Source organism: Podarcis bocagei (assembly GCF_964188305.1).
Source record: "Podarcis bocagei genome assembly, chromosome: 6".
Classification (NCBI taxonomy): domain Eukaryota; kingdom Metazoa; phylum Chordata; class Lepidosauria; order Squamata; family Lacertidae; genus Podarcis; species Podarcis bocagei.
In genome coordinates, this window is record NC_138130.1 from 66203473 (window position 1) to 66223022 (window position 19550).

The 19550-nt window shown below is 44.8% G+C and overlaps 1 protein-coding gene across 2 annotated transcripts in view; it reads right to left on the reverse strand.

The window, feature by feature from the left end:
* The window catches only part of IGSF3 (immunoglobulin superfamily member 3), a 127679-nt gene extending 110104 nt beyond the window's left edge, over positions 1–17575 (reverse strand). For both annotated transcript variants that reach the window (XM_081199614.1, XM_081199613.1), the window contains exon 1: positions 17353–17575. In XM_081199614.1, the coding sequence (XP_081055740.1) occupies positions 17353–17434 (82 nt within the window). In that variant the 5' untranslated portion in view covers positions 17435–17575. The remainder of the gene's footprint in view (positions 1–17352) is intronic.
* Between the last annotated feature and the right edge of the window lie 1975 nt (positions 17576–19550).

Sequence of the window (19550 nt, forward strand, 5' to 3'; positions counted from 1 at the left end):
TGTTGTTAAATTTATTACAACACGCAGACTCATCTTTTTCTCTGCAATCAATGGCATTCTGTGTAGGCATGTCCAAAACCCTCTCTCATTTTGAATACAAATCCAACTTTTATCACTTCTACTGTAGTTCTCCTTGTAACTTCTCTTAGGATTATCTGCACAGCACCCATCTGCATGACCACCTCTTGAAAAGCTGGGATAACAAGAGTAGATACTTGAAATATTTTCAGGCACATTTCAACACTCAAGGTGCATTCAAAACTTGCCAACCTTTTTTCAGTGCTTCTGCAGCACTAATTTTAGGGAATTAGTGTATAGAATTTGCTGCCACAAAGGTAGTAAAGGAGATTAGATAAATTAATTCATGGAGGAAAACTATAAATGGACATGAGCCATGATGTGCAACCTCCAATTTTCAGAGCAATATGTCAGAACCAGCCCAGGTAATGTGAGCAAAAATAGGGGGTTACTGCTTTCATGGTCCATTTGTGTGCATTCCAGAGAAATGTTGGTGACAACTGCAGGGAAAAAGGATGTTAGACCAGAGAGAACTTTGGTATGATTCAGAAGAATTCTTCTTATGTTCTTCTTGTAGTAGATAGGTAGCCGTGTTGGTCTGCCATAGTCAAAATAAAAAAATTCCTTCCAGTAGCACCTTAAAGACCAACTAAGTTAGTTCTTGGTATGAGCTTTCGTGTGCATGCATGTTTGTGTGTATCTGAAGAAGTGTGCATGCACACGAAAGCTCATACCAAGAACTAACTTAGTTGGTCTTTAAGGTGCTACTGGAAGGAATTTTTTTATTTTGACTATGTTCTTCTTAATATTGTTTGTCCCTGATGTTGTCACTGCTGGGAATTCATAGACATGGTAATGGCAAGAACATTTGCAACAGGGTTTCTGTTGAGGCAGGGGATTAGCTGTGGGAGGAGCTTATCAGAGTTTGCAGGGCAGAAGTTGAAGAAGGAGCAAAAAGGGTTTTCTTGTGTGTGTGTGTGTGTGTGTTTCTTTGTGGCTGATTAGCTGTTTTCCCTGTGTAAAGGTCAGAGGGGGCAGGGTTTCTGTTGAGGCAGGGGATTAGCTGTGGGAGGAGCTTATCAGAGTTTGCAGGGCAGAAGTTGAAGAAGGAGCAAAAAGGGTTTTCTTGTGTGTGTGTGTGTGTGTGTGTGTTTCTTTGTGGCTGATTAGCTGTTTTCCCTGTGTAAAGGTCAGAGGGGGCAGGGTTTCTGTTGAGGCAGGGGATTAGCTGTGGGAGGAGCTTATCAGAGTTTGCAGGGCAGCGGCGCGCGCCTAGCGGCGCGCGCAGTTATATCCATCTTTTAGATTTAGGGGAGCTAGTCTCAAACGTTTGTTGGGGGAGACCTAGGGTTTTTTTGTGGGGGAAGTTATTTGTCCTGTCTTCAAGCTTTTTATGATGGAGGACCTCTGTAGCCACCCCCAACGACACGATCTCAAGATGGAAGGGGAGGGAACAGCTGCAGTCGCCTGCGATTCCTGCGCAATGTTTGCCATCTTGCCAAAGGTTGCAGGCAGCTTTACCTGCAGCAATTGCATGTTGATTGCCCTTTTAAAAGACAAAGTCCAGCAACTGGAGGAACGTGTAGCTACGCTCCAAAGAATTAGAGAGCTGGAGCTCTTCTTGGAAGCAACAGAGCACACCGTCTCCACCAAGGAGGAGACAGGGGACTCCCCTGAGAAGGAGGCTAGTTCATCAACACAGGAGCCAGATATATGGAGAAACGTGACTCAAAGAAGTAGGAGGCCCAGGGTTCACTCTGATTGTTTAGAAATACACAATCGCTTTGAGGTCCTCTCCCCTAGCATGGAAGACGAAGAGCAGACTCCATTTGAGGATCTCTCCCTCATTACAGTCGATCAGGTATATGAAGACGAGCAGCAAAGTCAGTCCTCAGGGAATGTGCGGGCGACCTTGGAACAGACAGCTCATGGAAGAACCCCGACCAAACCTAAGAGGAGGCGTGTAGTGGTGATAGGGGATTCCCTACTGAGGGGAACAGAAGCAGTGATCTGTGGGCCTGACAAGATGTCTCGGGAAGTGTGCTGTCTCCCCGGGGCTAAGATCCAAGATGTAACTGAACGACTGCAAGCAATCATAAAACCCACTGACAAGTACCCCTTCCTCTTGGTTCATGTGGGAACCAATGACACTGCAAGCAATAGCCTCCAGAAGATCAAAAGAGACTACGAGGCTCTCGGCAGGAAATTGAAGCAACTAAATGCACAAATTGTCATCTCGTCTGTCCTCCCAGTTGAACGACGTGGCCCAGGGAGAGAGGGGAAAATAGTGGAAGTGAACAGCTGGCTTCGCAAATGGTGTAAACAGGAACGGTTCGGATTCTTAGATCACGGACTGCAGTTTCTTGAAGATGGACTTCTGGCAAGTGATGGGCTGCACCTTACAACGGTTGGGAGAAATGTTTTTGCCAAAAATCTCAGAAACCTCATCAGGAGGGCTTTAAACTGACTAATGTGGGGGAGGGAGACAGTGCTCCTGAAGGTAGGAGTCTATCAATTAATGAAGATGATCATCCAAATGTCATAGACCAAATGGAGCAAACAGCACGCGGACCTAGTGGTGGGAGGAAAAAATCCTTAAATAAGAGACACGGGGGAATGATTAATGGACTTCAATGTCTGTACACTAATGCGCAAAGCATGGGAAATAAACAAGATGAGCTTGAGCTCTTGGTACAGCAAACTAAATATGACATAATAGGCATCACTGAAACCTGGTGGGATAAGTCCCACGATTGGAATGTAATAATGGGGGGGATACAATCTATTTCAGAGAAACAGACCAGATAAGAAAGGAGGAGGAGTGGCGTTATATGTCAGGGATGTGTATACCTGTGAAGAGATCCAAGATTTAGAACCTCAAAGCCAAAGTGAGAGCATTTGGGTCAAAATTAAGGGAGAGAAGAATAACAGAGACCTCATTGTGGGAGTTTACTATAGATCCCCAAGCCAAACGGAGGACATAGATGATGCCTTCCTGGAACAGATGGCCAAGCATGCAAAAGGAAGGGAGATAGTAGTAATGGGGGACTTCAATTACCCGGATATTTGTTGGACGTCAAACTCAGCCAAGAGAACAAGGTCAAACAGATTCCTCACTGGCCTTGCAGACAACTTCATTGTCCAGAAAGTGGGAGAAGCAACAAGAGGAACAGCCATTTTAGATCTGGTCCTAACCAATGTTGATGACCTGGTTAGTGGGGTAGATGTGGATGGATCATTAGGCGCGAGTGATCATGCTCTTCTGAAGTTTACTATACAGCGGAAAGGAGCAGCCAAGCATACTAGGACTCAATTTCTTGACTTTAAGAAAGCCGACTTCATAAAACTTAGGGAAGTGCTGGGTGAGATCCCATGGACAGCAATACTAAAAGGAAAGGGAGTTCATGATGGCTGGGAGTTTGTTAAGAGGGAGATAGTAAAAGCACAACGTCAGGCAATACCAATGAGACGGAAAAATGGAAGGTGCCTAAAGAAGCCAGGGTGGCTATCTAAAGAACTTTTAACTGAATTAAGATTAAAAAAGGATGTGTACAAAAATGGAAAAGGGGGGAAACCACCAAAGAGGAATTCAAACAAATAGCCAGCACGTGTAGACACAAAGTCAGAAAAGCTAAAGCACAGAATGAACTCAGGCTTGCTAGAGAGGTTAAAAGCAACAAAAAAGGCTTTTATGGGTATGTCCGTAGCAAAAGGAAGAACAAAGAAACAGTGGGGTCACTGAGAGTAGAAGATGGTGAAATGCAAACAGGGGACATAGAAAGGGCTGAAATCCTCAATGCCTTCTTTGCCTCAGTCTTCTCCGATAAAGAAAACAATGCCCGACCTGAAGAATTTGGAGAAAATGATTCAGCAAAGGAAACACAGCCCAGAATAACTAAGGAGATAGTACAAGAATATTTGGCTAGTTTAGATGTATTCAAGTCTCCAGGGCCAGATGAACTGCATCCAAGAGTATTAAAAGAACTGGCAGATGTGATCTCAGAACCACTGGCAGTCATCTTTGAGAATTCCTGGAGAACAGGCGAAGTCCCGGCAGACTGGAGGAGGGCAAATGTTGTCCCTATTTTCAAAAAGGGGAAAAGAGAGGACCCAAATAATTACCGCCCAGTCAGTCTGACATCAATAACAGGGAAGATTCTGGAGCAGATCATTAAGCAAAAAGTCTGTGAGCACCTAGAAAGGAATGCTGTGATCACCAATAGTCAGCATGGATTTCTGAAAAATAAGTCATGTCAGACTAACCTGATCTCGTTTTTTGACAGAATTACAAGCCTGGTAGATGAAGGGAACGCAGTGGATGTAGCCTACCTTGATTTCAGCAAGGCATTTGACAAGGTGCCCCATGATATTCTTGTAAAGAAGCTGGTAAAATGTGGTCTTGACTATGCTACCACTCAGTGGATTTGTAACTGGCTGACTGACCGAACCCAAAGGGTGCTCATCAATGGTTCCTCTTCATCCTGGAGAAGAGTGACTAGTGGGGTGCCACAGGGTTCTGTCTTGGGCCCGGTCTTATTCAACATCTTTATCAACGACTTGGATGATGGACTCAAGGGCATCCTGATCAAATTTGCAGATGACACCAAACTGGGAGGGGTGGCTAACACCCCAGAGGACAGGATCACACTTCAAAACGACCTTGACAGATTAGAGAACTGGGCAAAAACAAACAAAATGAATTTTAACAGGGAGAAATGTAAAGTATTGCACTTGGGCAAAAAAAATGAGAGGCACAAATACAAGATGGGGGACACCTGGCTTGAGAGCAGTACATGTGAAAAGGATCTAGGAGTCTTGGTTGACCACAAACTTGACATGAGCCAACAGTGTGACGCGGCAGCTAAAAAAGCCAATGCAATTCTGGGCCTCATCAATAGGAGTATAGCATCTAGATCAAGGGAAGTAATAGTGCCACTGTATTCTGCTCTGGTCAGACCTCACCTGGAGTACTGTGTCCAGTTCTGGGCACCACAATTCAAGAAGGACACTGACAAACTGGAACGTGTCCAGAGGAGGGCAACCAAAATGGTCAAAGGCCTGGAAACGATGCCTTATGAGGAACGGCTAAGGGAGCTGGGCATGTTTAGCCTGGAGAAGAGGAGGTTAAGGGGTGATATGATAGCCATGTTCAAATATATAAAAGGATGTCACATAGAGGAGGGAGAAAGGTTGTTTTCTGCTGCTCCAGAGAAGCGGACACGGAGCAATGGATCCAAACTACAAGAAAGAAGATTCCACCTAAACATTAGGAAGAACTTCCTGACAGTAAGAGCTGTTCGACAGTGGAATTTGCTGCCAAGGAGTGTGGTGGAGTCTCCTACTTTGGAGGTCTTTAAGCAGAGGCTTGACAACCATATGTCAGGAGTGCTCTGATGGTGTTTCCTGCTTGGCAGGGGGTTGGACTCGATGGCCCTTGTGGTCTCTTCCAACTCTATGATTCTATGATTCTATGATTCTATGATTCTATGATTCTATGAACATGCTTCAGTGTGTTCACCTTTGTTCCAAGATTCTTCTGAGAATTGAAGCAAAGACAGCATGGAGGTAATACCAGTTCATCAGTTCATACATTTCTTCATGAAAACATGTTTCACAGCGCCACAATATTCAGTTTTCCACAGCTTTTTCAACAATCAAAGCCAGTATTTGTTAGCAGTCCCAAGGGCAAGTGCACCTCTCCATCAAACTGCCAACATCTACACATAAAGGTCAATATTTGAAAGGGGAACCTGCATATGCTGGCTCTTCCACTCCATCAATTGGTAGGAAGCTGACTGGTATACAGCCGCCATTTTGCCTCTATGAAGAATATTGGGTAAAAATTCCCAGAGATACAGCAGCAGCCAGAAGTTTTTCACTCCAAGTTCAGTAAATAAATATTCCTTCCCTCTACTTCTCTGCCCCATTTGAGCACTACTGCTCTCTGTGCATTTCTGATGTTTGTCACTCTGAATATCCTTGACAGTGATCAAATGTACTTCTTAAATATCTCCACACTGTACTTTGGGCAAACCTAAATTAGCTCACAAGCCATCACTGTTGGCTTGACTGGAGATCCATCGGCCTTCATTTCTCAGTTCAACATTGTCCCATCTTAAGTGATGACACAGGTTAACTGTTATTAGTTTTGTGCCGCTAGTTTTTATAATTTTGCTTTTGTAGACCTATTCTGACATGAATCATAAGGACTGTGCCTCTATTTTTTTTTGGCAAAAAAATAAAAATACATTTTCCTACTACTACAAGTTTCAACAGTGAGCTACTAGCTGTACTAAAAGTAGGACCTATTTACATGGTTGGTTATCCTGGGCTCACTTTCCCCTTCGATGACATCAAATCAAATTCATACCAGTAGAAGATATATCCCTCCATCAACCTACATCTTTGTCAACAACCTGAGTTAATTATAGTTACTGATGTGCACATACAACAGTTCCCAAGCCACAGCTGATCTGGGCATTTGATATATTGCAGTTTGGGTTTCAGATTGTGAATATGTGGCCCTTTTTTCAAAACATGATAATATAGGTTTACCCTCAGAGATTTTCCATGTGAGATAGGATGACATAAGTTGTGTGAATATTAAGTATAGGACAACCTGCCTTAATGCAAGGCATAGGGACTAGATAGTCCATGTGTACGTTTCCCAACTTTATAGTTCTATGCAATATCTATGCAAACACATTTTGTGCTTTTTCCTCCCAAAAATATTAGTAATGTATTTGCAGTATCTGATGCAGGGCTGTGTAGGATATACACAAGATGCAAGTAGGAGTAGAAACAGAGAAGAGGAATGGTGGCAGTAGGAGGAAACAGGAGCAAGCTCTGCAGGAATGAACAGAAGTATGAGCACTTTCCACCCACATAGTGCTGTAGAATAAGAGAGCATCATTAGGCAGAAATAGATTACAAGAACAGTAGCAAACTGTTATAGTAGTCCAGAGTCTCTTGCTACCCTACCATCGCAAATCAAAGCAAATTTTACCTATAGCAGCTAGAGTGAGCTTTTGGCAGTTTAGTGCAATAGTCTCACTAATACATGCCTCAGTTAAAGCAGCCACGCTTCTAATATTTACAATATGAATATATGTATATATATAATCAGAGAGACACATTACGTGGAAAGCACTCACAAACTTATGCTGCCTTTTGTATATTCTTCCTCCTCCTAAATTTTAATGCATACTACTGCATATACAAGCTGAACAATTCTTTCCAATCTTGGAAATGCAATTTGTCCTGTTTTAAACCAAGAAGAGAGTAGTCCTTAGGATAGGTATCTCTTTGCTTGCATTGTACCAAGTACTGCACAGAAGAAGCTTCTTTTCAGGGTACACAATGGCTTGGTTTGCACTTCACGCTAAGCCAAACCATGGCTTTGTGCATGTGTGCAGGCTCCAGAAGAATAGATCACAGCCACTTTGCTCCTCCCCAGTCAATTCTGCTGTTTCACTAAACCATGGTTTGGCTTAATATGTCATTCAAACCAAAAATCATAGTTCTCTGAAGACTAACCACAAGCTGCAACCAAGGTTTGTCCTATGATGTACAGCTTTTGATTTGTCAGGGAGAACTAAACCATGAGCCTGCGTTCAGACAATTTGTTAAGCCAAACCATGTCTTGGTTCAGCGCAACAGCAGAACAATCTCTGGAAGTCCACACATTTGCACATTCATGTTAAACTATAGTTTGGCTAAGCATAACGTGTGAACCAGGCCTAATCCTCTAAGAAAACCTTCAGTTTTTCACACACACCTCCATACATTACTTATACATTACTAAGGCTTTAACTCGTTTTTATGCTCCTGAAGCACACAAAAGCAAGTTAAAGGCTTGTTCAACGCAAAAGAATATGCATGAACAAACCTACGCAGAATGTCATTGACACCAATGCTGCAATAGGTCTAGCAACAGCTGTTCAAACTACTAGTGCCTCAGCTGCTCAGATGAAGTCTTAATTAGTGGATAAACTATCAGCCCTGAGAGGACAGAGAAGTTGGTAGCATATTCCACCTTAGGAGTAATCCAGGATACTTATTTCCTGTCGGCTTTGGTCAATTTCTGAAGGACATAATGGGGCACCACGGTTTGCAGATCTTTTTTCTATGCCTACTTGCACCTCAGCTTTGTGTTTCCTCTCCTGACCACACTTGTCAACCACAGTCTCTCACACAAGAGAAAGGCCCAGGCTTCATCTTAAACTCTTTGTGCTACCTTGACACTTCTCCGATTTTTATTCCATTTATGTCACAAGATCCAACCTCCATCATTTTCTTACCTGGATAATTCTATTTGATTGCAAGGGCAACAAACCTTCTGTTTGCCTGGATTCAGCCATAGCTCCCTTTGCTTGACTCTAGTGTCCACTCAAATCCAGCCTCCAAGTAAAACCTGAGATTGCAAAACCACAATAAAGCGAATAACGGAGCAAGGCATGTGTATTACTGGGACTTGTTGCCACCTTCTTATTCACTGTACAGTTTTGCTCAGTACACATATTGGAGGAGGTCTTGTATGGCAGGACAAGATGCCAGACCTCTTTAAAAAAAATACTGTGCTATTACATAACTGTAAACCTGAATACAGTGGTACCTCCATTTATGAAATTAATTCGTTCCGGAAATCTGTTCTTACACCGAAAGCGTTCTAAGGTGCGCTTTCCCCAATGAGGCCTCCCACTGCCGGTGCCCTTCCACTGGCCGGCTTCCGTTTTGTCTTCCAGGGCAAAGTTCGCTAGCCGAACACCTACTTCCGGTTTTGCGGAGTGTGTTGCCCGAATCGTTCATTAACAGGACTTTTCTTAGACGGAGGTACCACTGTAGTTACTAGACAGACAAAAATGTAGTCCATGGAATCCTAACAAACTTCCCAGTGGCATTTATCTGAAAGACCCTTATTCTTGATTGATGAGGGCAGAATATTTTGCCACAGTTAGGCCAGATATGATAGCAGATATATGTTCAGGAAAGATAAAAAGCGGTTTTTAAACTTTCCATTCCCCTTAAGAATGGAGAAATCTCAAGTTTGCCTGGGGAAACAAACTATTCTGCTTCCCTACATCAGATAACAAACAGCTAATAAAAACTTTTCCAGAACAGTTATCCAGCAAGTATCTAAGAGCACTGTCTGGAGACAGAGGAAATAGATGCAAATACAAATATGTAGGCCCACCACCTGCCTCCTTGATCCGTGCCCGTCTTGGCTGATTAGGGAGTGTCCAGATGTTGCGCGGACCCCCCTGGTTGAAATTATCAATTTGTCCCTTGACACGGGGACATTCCCAGGGGAACTGAAGGAAGCAGTGGTGCGTCCACTCTTAAAGTAAACTTCATTAGATCCCTTAGACCTATCCAATTACCGCCCAGTTTCAAATCTTCCATACCTGGGTAAGGTAATTGAGAGAGCGGTTGCTGAACAGCTTGGTAGGTTTCTGGAGGAAACATCGGCATTAGATCCATTTCAGTCCGGTTTCCGTCCTGGTTTTGGGACGGAGACGGCTCTGGTTGCCCTAACAGATGATATTCGTAGACAACTGGATCGAGGCGGGTCAGGACTGCTGATCCTTTTAGATTTGTCAGCAGCCTTTGACATGGTCGATCATGATCTTCTGGACCATCGCCTTGCAGACGTGGGGATACAGGGCATAGCCCGTAACTGGTTGTGCTCTTTTATCTCTGGTCGGGGACAGAGGGTGGCACTAGGGAGGGAAATGTCGTCACGCCACTCCTTGGTGTGTGGAGTGCCGCAGGGCGCAATTCTCTCCCCAATGCTTTTTAACATCTTTATGCGCCCTCTTGCCCAGATTATCCGAAGCTTTGGGCTGGGCTGTCATCAATATGCTGATGACACTCAGCTCTATCTACTGATGGATGGCCACACCAACTCGGCCCCTTACACACTGACCAGATGCTTGGAAGCTGTGGCTGGATGGTTTCGTGGGAGCCGATTGAAACTAAATCCTTCGAAGACAGAGGTCCTATGGCTAGGTCGGGATAGCATGGGGATGAGGGACCAACTCCCTTCTCTTGCGGGGGCCCAATTAGTGCCATTGCCTTCCGTTAAGAGTTTGGGTGTAATCCTTGACGCCTCCCTTTCCATGGAGGCGCAAGTCACAGCAACAGCCAAGGCGACATTTTTCCACCTTCGCCGCATCAAGCAGTTGGTCCCTTACCTTTCCCACCCCGACCTGGCCACAGTGATCCATGCAACAGTCATCTCCAGGCTTGACTACTGTAACTCGCTCTACGCGGGGCTGCCCTTGAAGCTGTCCCAGAAACTCCAGCGGGTACAGAATGCTGCAGCGAGGCTCCTCACAGGGTCTCTGCCATGGGAGCATATTCATCCAGTGCTTTTCAAGCTGCACTGGCTCCCGGTGGAGTACAGGGTCAGATTTAAGGTGCTGCTTTTGACCTTTAAAGCCCTTCACGGCCTAGGACCCTCGTACCTACGGGACCGCCTCGCCTGGTATGCCCCACGGAGAGCCTCAAGGTCCATAAATAACAACACCCTAGTGGTCCCAGGCCCTAAGGAAGTTAGGTTGGCTTCAACCAGAGCCAGGGCCTTTTCAGCACTGGCCCCAACTTGGTGGAACGCTCTGTCTCATGAGACCAGGGCCCTGCAGGATCTGATCTCTTTCCGCAGGGCCTGTAAGACAGAGTTGTTCCGCCTGGCCTTTGGATTGGAGCCAATTTGATTCCCTCCGCCCCCTTTTTCTTTTTTCTTTTCCTTCTCCTGCAATGAGGCTCCATTTTAATATTTTAATGTTCCATTATTTTAATGTTGTATTTTATTTTTGTTTTTAAGTTGTAATCACTCATCTTGTTTTTATTATTGCTTGTAAGCCGCTCTGAGCCCGGCCTTGGCTGGGGAGGGCGGGGTATAAATAAAAAATTATTATTATTATTATTATTATTATTATTATTATTATTATTATTATTATTATTATCATATACACACCAGGTTACAAAAGGGTATCTAGCCATTTAAAAGGCAAAGACAGTCATACTATTGCAATTCATGTCAGACAATGGCTTGAGGCCCTATATGCCCTTGATGGACACAGGCAGGTCAATCGGTGGTATCTGGGAAGTTTATCCTCCTACCAGAGAATGCAAACGTCTGGCACAAGAAGCAGGAGAAAAAGATCTGCAGCCTAGAAATTGGGTAACATCGGAGTTTGCACTGCACCACAGAAGGCATGTCAGAATTTATGCTTCATTAACTTATTGTAAAGCTGAGTAACTTTGTGTTCTACCCTTCCCAGGCAACTGTTTGTATAGACCTTGCAGTTTACTTTGCAGCAGAAGCAACAGCAGTAAAAACAAAACCCCTTTTCTGAAACTTATGCTTCAGGGCCTTCTTAGTTCTAAGAATTCATCAGCTTCTCTGGTACTGAACAGAGGCTCTATTTTCTATACTGACTCCTAGCCTAATACTTCTCTATGAGTTGGATCCAGTCATGACCTACTGAAATAATTGAGAATTACTACAACATGACTGCTAAACATATCACTGAAATAAAGTAGGAAAGGCACAAAAATTGAAATCTCCAGAATTAATCTGTGATTTGTTGTTGGCCATCAAACAAATTTGTTGTTGGCTTAGAAAAAAATTAATAAAGTTAAAGAGTAGTCTCATCAAACAAATTTGTTGTTGGCTTAGAAAAAAATTAATAAAGTTAAAGAGTAGTCTCACAGAAAGCAAGACACCTCACAAAAGTCTTTCTACTGATCTAGAATCATTTACTTCAATAAACAGTATACCAACATACACTCTTCCAGTTTAGAACAAATGTATTATCTCAATGATCTCTATAGCAAGATCAAAGCTCACCACTAAGGCTCCAGAACCAAAATTCAATGCTTTGTCTTGGAAAATATCTAGCAAAAATGTTTGTATACACACAAAGTGTGTTTTCTCAGCACTAAGTTAACAAACCCAGTTAGAGGGGTTCCAGAACAAATTATATGACTTCCTAGCTAGTGGTGCTAAGACAAGTCTGGTTTTACTTTGATTTAAATACTTTGATTTGTATTATTTGCAGAAAATTGCATACACAAAGATAACCCATATTCAACAAAACCAATGAAATTTTCCCACAGACCCCTAAAATACATTATTTCCTGCATTTCCATACATACAACACACCTTATAAAAGCATACATCTGTAAAACACGTTCCTATTACATGATCCACACGTTTGTTTAAATCTTTGATATTGGGCTTCCGTTTCCTGGGGTACTTGTGAACAAAATAAAGCTCCACCATTCTCCTGAAAAGGTGTACTTGTTCTTTGTCCATCTTGATAGTCTCAATTTGTCCATCAATTTTTCAGTCACGGCAATACGCCATAATCTCTTGTAACAAGTGCTCACGTTTGCACCTTTTAAGTCCTTCCAGAATGTGGCTACAACCATACATGCTGCCATTAAGAGAAATCCAATTAGTGGTTTATCCACCAAGTCTTAATTCTCATTTAAATACAGATTCAGTAGTGCAAGCTCTGGAGACTCCTATATGCTGAAGAGTGATTTTACTTTTATCTCATTGAACACTTGCTCCCTCAAATATGCCACCTTTGGGAATGTCCACCACAAGTCCCTATAGCTGCCTCTGCCCCCACAACCTCACCAGCATATAGATGAAGTATGTTTATGCATACAGGAAAGTTTAACTGGATTTATAGTCTGGTTTTATAGATTAAGGCACTGGCAGAAATGCAGAGGGGAATCTTGCACTGGAAGCAGAAATATCTCTCAGTGTTTCTTCTTTGCACCCTCTTATACAGAGAAAAGTGGACTATCACTGCTTGCTGCCAGTGCCATTCTAGAACAGGTTAGTGCCCATTGAAGAGTTATGTGCTTTTCATGGGCTATGGTCTTGTGCACATAGCAAGAAACATCAAATATCAAGAGTCTGGCCTAGATGAAATCAAAGTGTAGCGCTGAGGGACTGAAGTGTATGTCTCTCTTGTTTGAGTAGCTCTGTTAACGAAAGTCAATTTATTTGAAGATTCTCATATTTCACAAAACACTGATTTAAGCCATTCCCTGCCTTTCAGAATTATTATGACCAATAGTTATTAGAGCACTTTTAGTGCCACAGAGTGCTCAGTCTCAAAAGATCCTTATGAAGTAATTAATTTCATTAAGGGAAGGCCAACAGTGCATTGGCTCAAACAATTGTGTCCCTAATTAAAGGATTACATGCAACAAGGCTAGAAATGTGTCTTTTGCGTGAGGGCCAGACCATAAACAACAAGAGGGATCTATTATGGCATCTTCTGTAACTTTATAAATAATGGCAAAGAGCTCCCTGGGGGATGCTATTTTCCCAATTTTAAAAATTCCCCCATCTGCTATTTGCACCTTTAAGGGAAACCTACACACACAGTCCCTGTGCATGCCAAGTATTCTCTAATGGGCAAGGCAACAACTGGAGGGAACAGTTTTCACTGGGAAGGTGACATGAGTGGAAAAGAATTGCATTCAACTTTTACTCAGCGTACACTCATTTTTTTTAAATAAAATGCCAATGTCTAACTTAGCTTGATTAATTTCAATGGATCATCTCTGAATAAAACTTGGTTGAATATAAATCAGAGTCCTAAAAAACTTTCCACACCTCCCAGTGTCACAGCCCTGATCTAGATCCTGCCCATCAGCTGCTTTTTTTTTTAAAAAAAACACTTTCTTACAAATTTAAATAAAAAAAAGGCCCACTATGGCCATCCTGTCGTCTCAGCTTCTTAGGCAGTAGATTAGTGGCCTGACTCAGCATAAGGTAGTGTCCCATCTCCATTCTACAACAGCAATTTGCTCATGGCTGGAATGGCATTTAAATCCAGAAGTCTAAATTCCAAGTCCACCAGCATCCACTGGACCACAATGTCTGTCAAGGGGCAGTTAAACAGCTATTAACACACCCATCCTATTTTATGCCTACTTTAAAAACAACAACCGCAAAACAAATTAACCGTTATAATGCAAGCGAACACAGAGGGAACAGAAGAAGAGCTTACATAGAAATTCAGAGAATCCCTTTTGTTCACAGCACACAATTTACAGTCCTTCGGTGTTCAGTCACTGGTGGGAGTCTAGCTATTATGAAAGAAAGAGGGAAACTATTCATAAACCAGCCAGGGGAAAATGAGTTCCATAACTTTCTCTAAGCCTATTATGTTTTGTTTCCTATATATTACACTGCTGATATTGGTATCAGACTTTGCATCTTTGGAGGAAGCAAGTAAATCTCGGAAGTACACACAGGCCCAGCAGCGCCTGACAGAGGCATTAGCAGTCTCATTACTGCGCAAGGGTTATTTACAATACTTTACCCTATTTCGCCCCATTATATACTCAGCATGATGAAATGCCACTTGCTCAAAGCCTTGTAACTGAAGCACTGCTGTGCAAGGAAAAGAAGCTCAGCAGTACCCTCTGTACGACACCCACATGCCAGATGAGACTTTTCAATCCATGGCTCTGCAGGGCATTTCCCCCCTCCTGACTTCTCCCATGGTTACACCAGAGTTGCGTTTCATCCTCCATCCCTCTTAAAATTCTCAATTTCTTCCTTCCCTGCCATTCTAAAATGCGAAATGAAACGGTAAAAGAAACACGAACTACACCGAGATCTGACGTCGTAAGTTGCTGCAAGTTCTGAGCCACACGATGAGCACCTTCAACAAAAAAGGGCTTTCCAAACCGTTCAGTTAGAAAATTCGAGTTATAGAACAAGATAAAGCTTTTGACTTCACATTACCCACCTCTCTTTGGAGGAGCAAATCAAGTTTAGCCTACGGATGCACTCCATCCCCCCCCACCCGAAAAACTTCCATGTAGCGCAGAGCCTCCAAGTATCACAAGACCTTCAAGGCATCGCCAGATCTGCTGTGTGTAATTTAAAACATCAGTTTAGCATACCTAGCAAAAGTGCCTGAAGAAACAGAAACAGCCTTGTGTGTTTCAAATCTACTCCACATAGACCACCAGCAGCATTCATTCTTTTCGTCAAGGGTGGAGACGAAACAGGAATTTTGACATTTGAACAAAAAACACGAGATACAGCTGCACTGGTTGAGATAAAAGTTGTAAGAACGGGAGCTTTGCAGAGTGGTTTGTTGCTTTTTTACTGAAGCTGTCAGAGAAAGACAGTTAAGAGGTTGGCACTGAACCAGGACACTGGGGCCAACGTTTAAATTATTTGAAAACTCCGTTGTCAGATCCTTGCTTCTATATCACCATAGAAGACAGCTCCACTAGTAACACAGAGCCCTCTACTGTTGGGCTGGGACACTGACATTAAAAGGAGATCAGGGAAGCCTTCACACCATATTAGGAATACGTTACTCACAACGATATTGTCCTTAAGCCAAAGGGATTTAGTGCTCAAGCTAGTCATGTTTACTGAATAAGCAATTCCAGTTCATCCATGTCAGCTTTCAGAAAACAATAGAATCATTTGACAGATTATGCCTTAGGCTGCAACCGTGTGCACCAGTTACATGGGAGCAAGTCCCACTGATTTCAGGGGGGCTTACCTCCAAGCAAACATGCATATTAAGGGACTCCCAAAAACTTTCCTGTTAGTAAATAAGGTCAAAGGATTTGCAGATCAAACAGAACAGTTTTGCAAAGGTGTCTTGCTCAGAAGACTACTGATTTTTAAATAAAAAATCAGCATTGCAAATAAGCACAAGATTTATTCACAAAACACCAGCAGACCCACCTGAGTGTATCCTTATGTCACAGGTCTGAGTAGCAGGTCTGGAAAGCTACTCACTACTGATAAACAAGCAAGTGACTAACTGCACGGCTGTTTTAAAACCAATATTATAAAAGCCACACTAGCTGCTTGGCTCATTCCTTCAAGTATTCAGAACTGCCTTTTTAAAAAGTCATAGTGGATAGTGGGGGTGGGGAAAGAGAGATCTTACCAACAAAGCACAAACATTTTTGCTCAACCACACACCCCATTCCAGCCATGTATTCTGCTGCATTTTCCCTACCCCTGGTTTTATTCAATAAGCAAACTGTATAATTGCCAGACTAACCATGTGAACCTCGCTGGAAACACATGGGATTCACTGTCTTGCATTCAGTCCCTCTTAAACGTGTACAAGAACAATTACAGCGTTGTAGCATCTCTCATCCAGAAAAATCACAATGCACTTTACGGAACTACATACAGTTTCGCTTCATCTACCCATAGTCACTTCTGGGATATGAACAGCAGCTGTTTAAGAACACAGGCAAGCATTGCAACAAATCACTTGATAGCAGACAGCGAAGTATATTGTACCGAGAGCGTCCCTTGTTCCCCAAGTTGGAATTTAGCCAAATCACTACTTCTACTGTTGGGGGGGGGGAATTCCCAGAGGGCAGCTATCTTTGTTGTTTTACTTTTAAAAGCCTAGAAGGCTTGTGGTGCTTTAGACATCAATAGAATTATTGTAGCGTACGTTTTTGTGGACTAGAGCCCACTTCATGAACAGGCAGAGCTATTCTGGGGTCAGGGGTGCGCAACAGCAGGCCCACCATCACATCCCAGATCCTGCTGGCTCATGCTGGTTGGCACAGGAGGGGTGGGGAAGGTTTAGACATATTCTCCATGTCAGCTCTAGGCTGATATAGCTGACTGGTACCCTCAGGGGATCCACAGGGTACATTATCTGGAAAACTGGGGTTATAAGTCTCCACCAACTGGGGCCCTACTAGCAGTACTACTCTTCTCTGGCAGAGGCCAGGAGGCACCAATGGGCCATCTTAATGCCGCCCCCTCCAGTCATCAACATAGGGGGAGTAGCATTGCACTCCTAGTCCACCCAAGCTTATGGCACATGCCACAATCAACCTGTTAAGTCTTTGCAGTACCACCATGTTGCTTTCCTTGCAAAACATACATTAACCAACTGGCAACCTCACGTCTTCTGTTGCCCGCTGGCTCCGTGCTTGTCCTCAAAACTCAAATACTTCCTTCGGCATGAAAGCCCTGCTGACTGAATTCAATTCTGCGTGTGGCATCCCAAAACCAGACACAATTCTATTTAAAGCGCAACAGGAAAAGGGCTAGAAACTACAATATAAATTAAGCGAGTTCATGATGAGAAGTCCCCTGTCTTTAAGTTGCAACAACAACAATAACTCTGCTTTTGGAGTGAAACAACATGATGTTATATACCAGAAGGAACTGCCCAGAAGATTATGATAAAAGGCAGACTTGCTATAAGAAAGCACTGCTAGATTGGGGGGGGGGGGAATGGTGAGTTTAAAACTTGCCAGGGACTGTGACAGAGAATGGCAGCCTCTTACCCAGTAGCAGAAGAGATGTCAGCTCCAGCAGAAAGCACCTCATCTTTGTAGAAGAGGGGAGATAAAAGGGCATCACTCTCATTCCCAGTTCACCTCTTGCTTATTCTTTTATCTTCAGCTGTCAACCGCCACCCGGTTTATATTTCCAGAAAAGAGTGTTTTGGGAGAGTCAAAACACACTGGGGAGGGGGGAGGGAAGATAACCAGCAGGGGGAAGGAATAATACTAATACTTTGCAGCATCTACTTTGATTTCTCCTACTCCGTCTCGCACCGCACAGTAAAGAAGTATACAGTTCCTTGCGTGATCAACCCTCTCCGTAAAGAGAAAGGTGCAGGAAGATCCGTCTCTCGGCTCAAGAAGTGGCTATGTGTCCAAGGATTAACAACCTGGGCTATTTTGCAAGCTCTTCACGTGCACAAAAAAGAGCCCGAAGGGTCAGGTCTGCCCACATCCGAACCAGTTTTGTAGGTGTCTCTTGCTAGTTTTCCTAGACGAGAGGGAAAGCGAGGCTGAGATAGTCCTCTTGCACGGACTGCATCGACAGTTCGGGAGGGGCTTCGTCTCTTCGGCTTGCTGAACTGTAAGGATGAGGCAGATCAGCAACCCGAGCTGGGATGGCCCCGTTCAGCAGCTGCTCGCGCTCAGTTTCGCTCGCTCGCTCGGGTGCCTACAGCTCAGGTCTGCTCCTCCCTAGAAAAGAAAAAAAGAGGCAGGGAAACTTATAAAGCTAAGGCATAAATTGTTGCTCCTTGCTGCTAACTGCCTCTCCAAACACGCGCGGTGTGTGTGTGGGGGGGGGGTACATACAGAGACGAAGGGGCGGGAAGAAGTGGGGGCAGACCGAGCACCAGTTCCCGCCCCGCCGCCCCTCTAAGACCCCCATCTGCGCGCGGGGAAGGAGACCAGCCCGCTATTGTTTCAGCCTCACGCGCAAGACGGCCGCCTCCCCTTTCCCCAAACTGGAGGAAAGGCTGGAGCAGGGCGCCCTCGAGAAGGGAGACCGGCGGCCCGGAGCTTAGGCGCTCTCTTTCTCTCCCCTTTCCCCGCCCTCCGGTCATAAAGGGAAGCGTAGCCCACTTTCCGCGCGCCACAAACACCCCTCGAAGACAAACGCTTCGCGCGCCCGGCGGGTCCGGGAGACCAGGGCGCGCTCCTCAAGGGGGTCTCCCTCCACCCGCGCGCTCTTCCTGCCGCCGACCCACCCTAGCCACTCCCTTGCCCGGCTTGCTCGGCTCCACGTGCCGCGGCGACACCGGCATCGCCTCGGACTCTTTCCCGGTACGGCTACTCGCCGCTCGCCTCAGCTTAGCTCTCCGCCCCGCGAGGCGCCTACCTGGCCGCTCTGGCTGTTTCCCTCAGCCCGCCGCCGCTGCTGCCGCCGCCTCTCCTTCGGCGTCTCCGCTCGGGCTTCATTCTCTGCTCAGAAGCTGCTGCTGCTGCTGCAGGGGGTGCCAAGCGCTTCCTCCCGGCCGGGAAGCTCCGCCTTCTCCCCCCTGCGTCCCTCCTCGTCGGACTCGTCGTCCTCCCCTCGCTGCTTCGTTCCCTCGCCGCGTCCCTCCCCGCTTCTTTTCCGGCTCACCTTCAGCTCCTGGCGGGCGCCGGCCGGTGGGAGAGAGAAAAGAAACGGGGCAGGGAAAAGAGCGCGCGCGCGCTTCTCTCTCTTTCTCTCTACAATGGCCCAGAAGCGAAGGAGGCTTGGGGAGTGCGCCGCGGAACCTGGAATGGGATCATATTTCACCCCCGGCTGTTGTGAGCCTTTGCTTCCAGCTGGCAGCGAGGTATAGAGCAGGGCGGGAGAGAAGGATAAGCCTCCCTTTCAATCATTAACCATTGCGGGCCAGTAAAAGCAATCACTGCACGTATGTCAGGCTAGACCGGTAGAAGGCCGGGTTGGCACCTTTTCCCTCTAGTGCTGCTTCTTGTGTTGTCGCTTAAGAATTAGTCCTAACAGGACCATTTCAAGAACCCCAATATGGTAAGCATACTCATTAAAACACACACACACCATTAGGTTATAGGGCTAGTACTTTCTGGGGTGCTTTGAACTGAAAATTTACAGTTTTAGAATTAGTAAGGCTGTGGGAGCAAAGGAGACACCACATTCCAGTCCTGTTTCCGCAGTTCTGACAACAAATGCAAAATGCTGCAGCCCCAATGACTTAAAACTGCTTTGTATTTGGAGTAGTCCCGCTGGG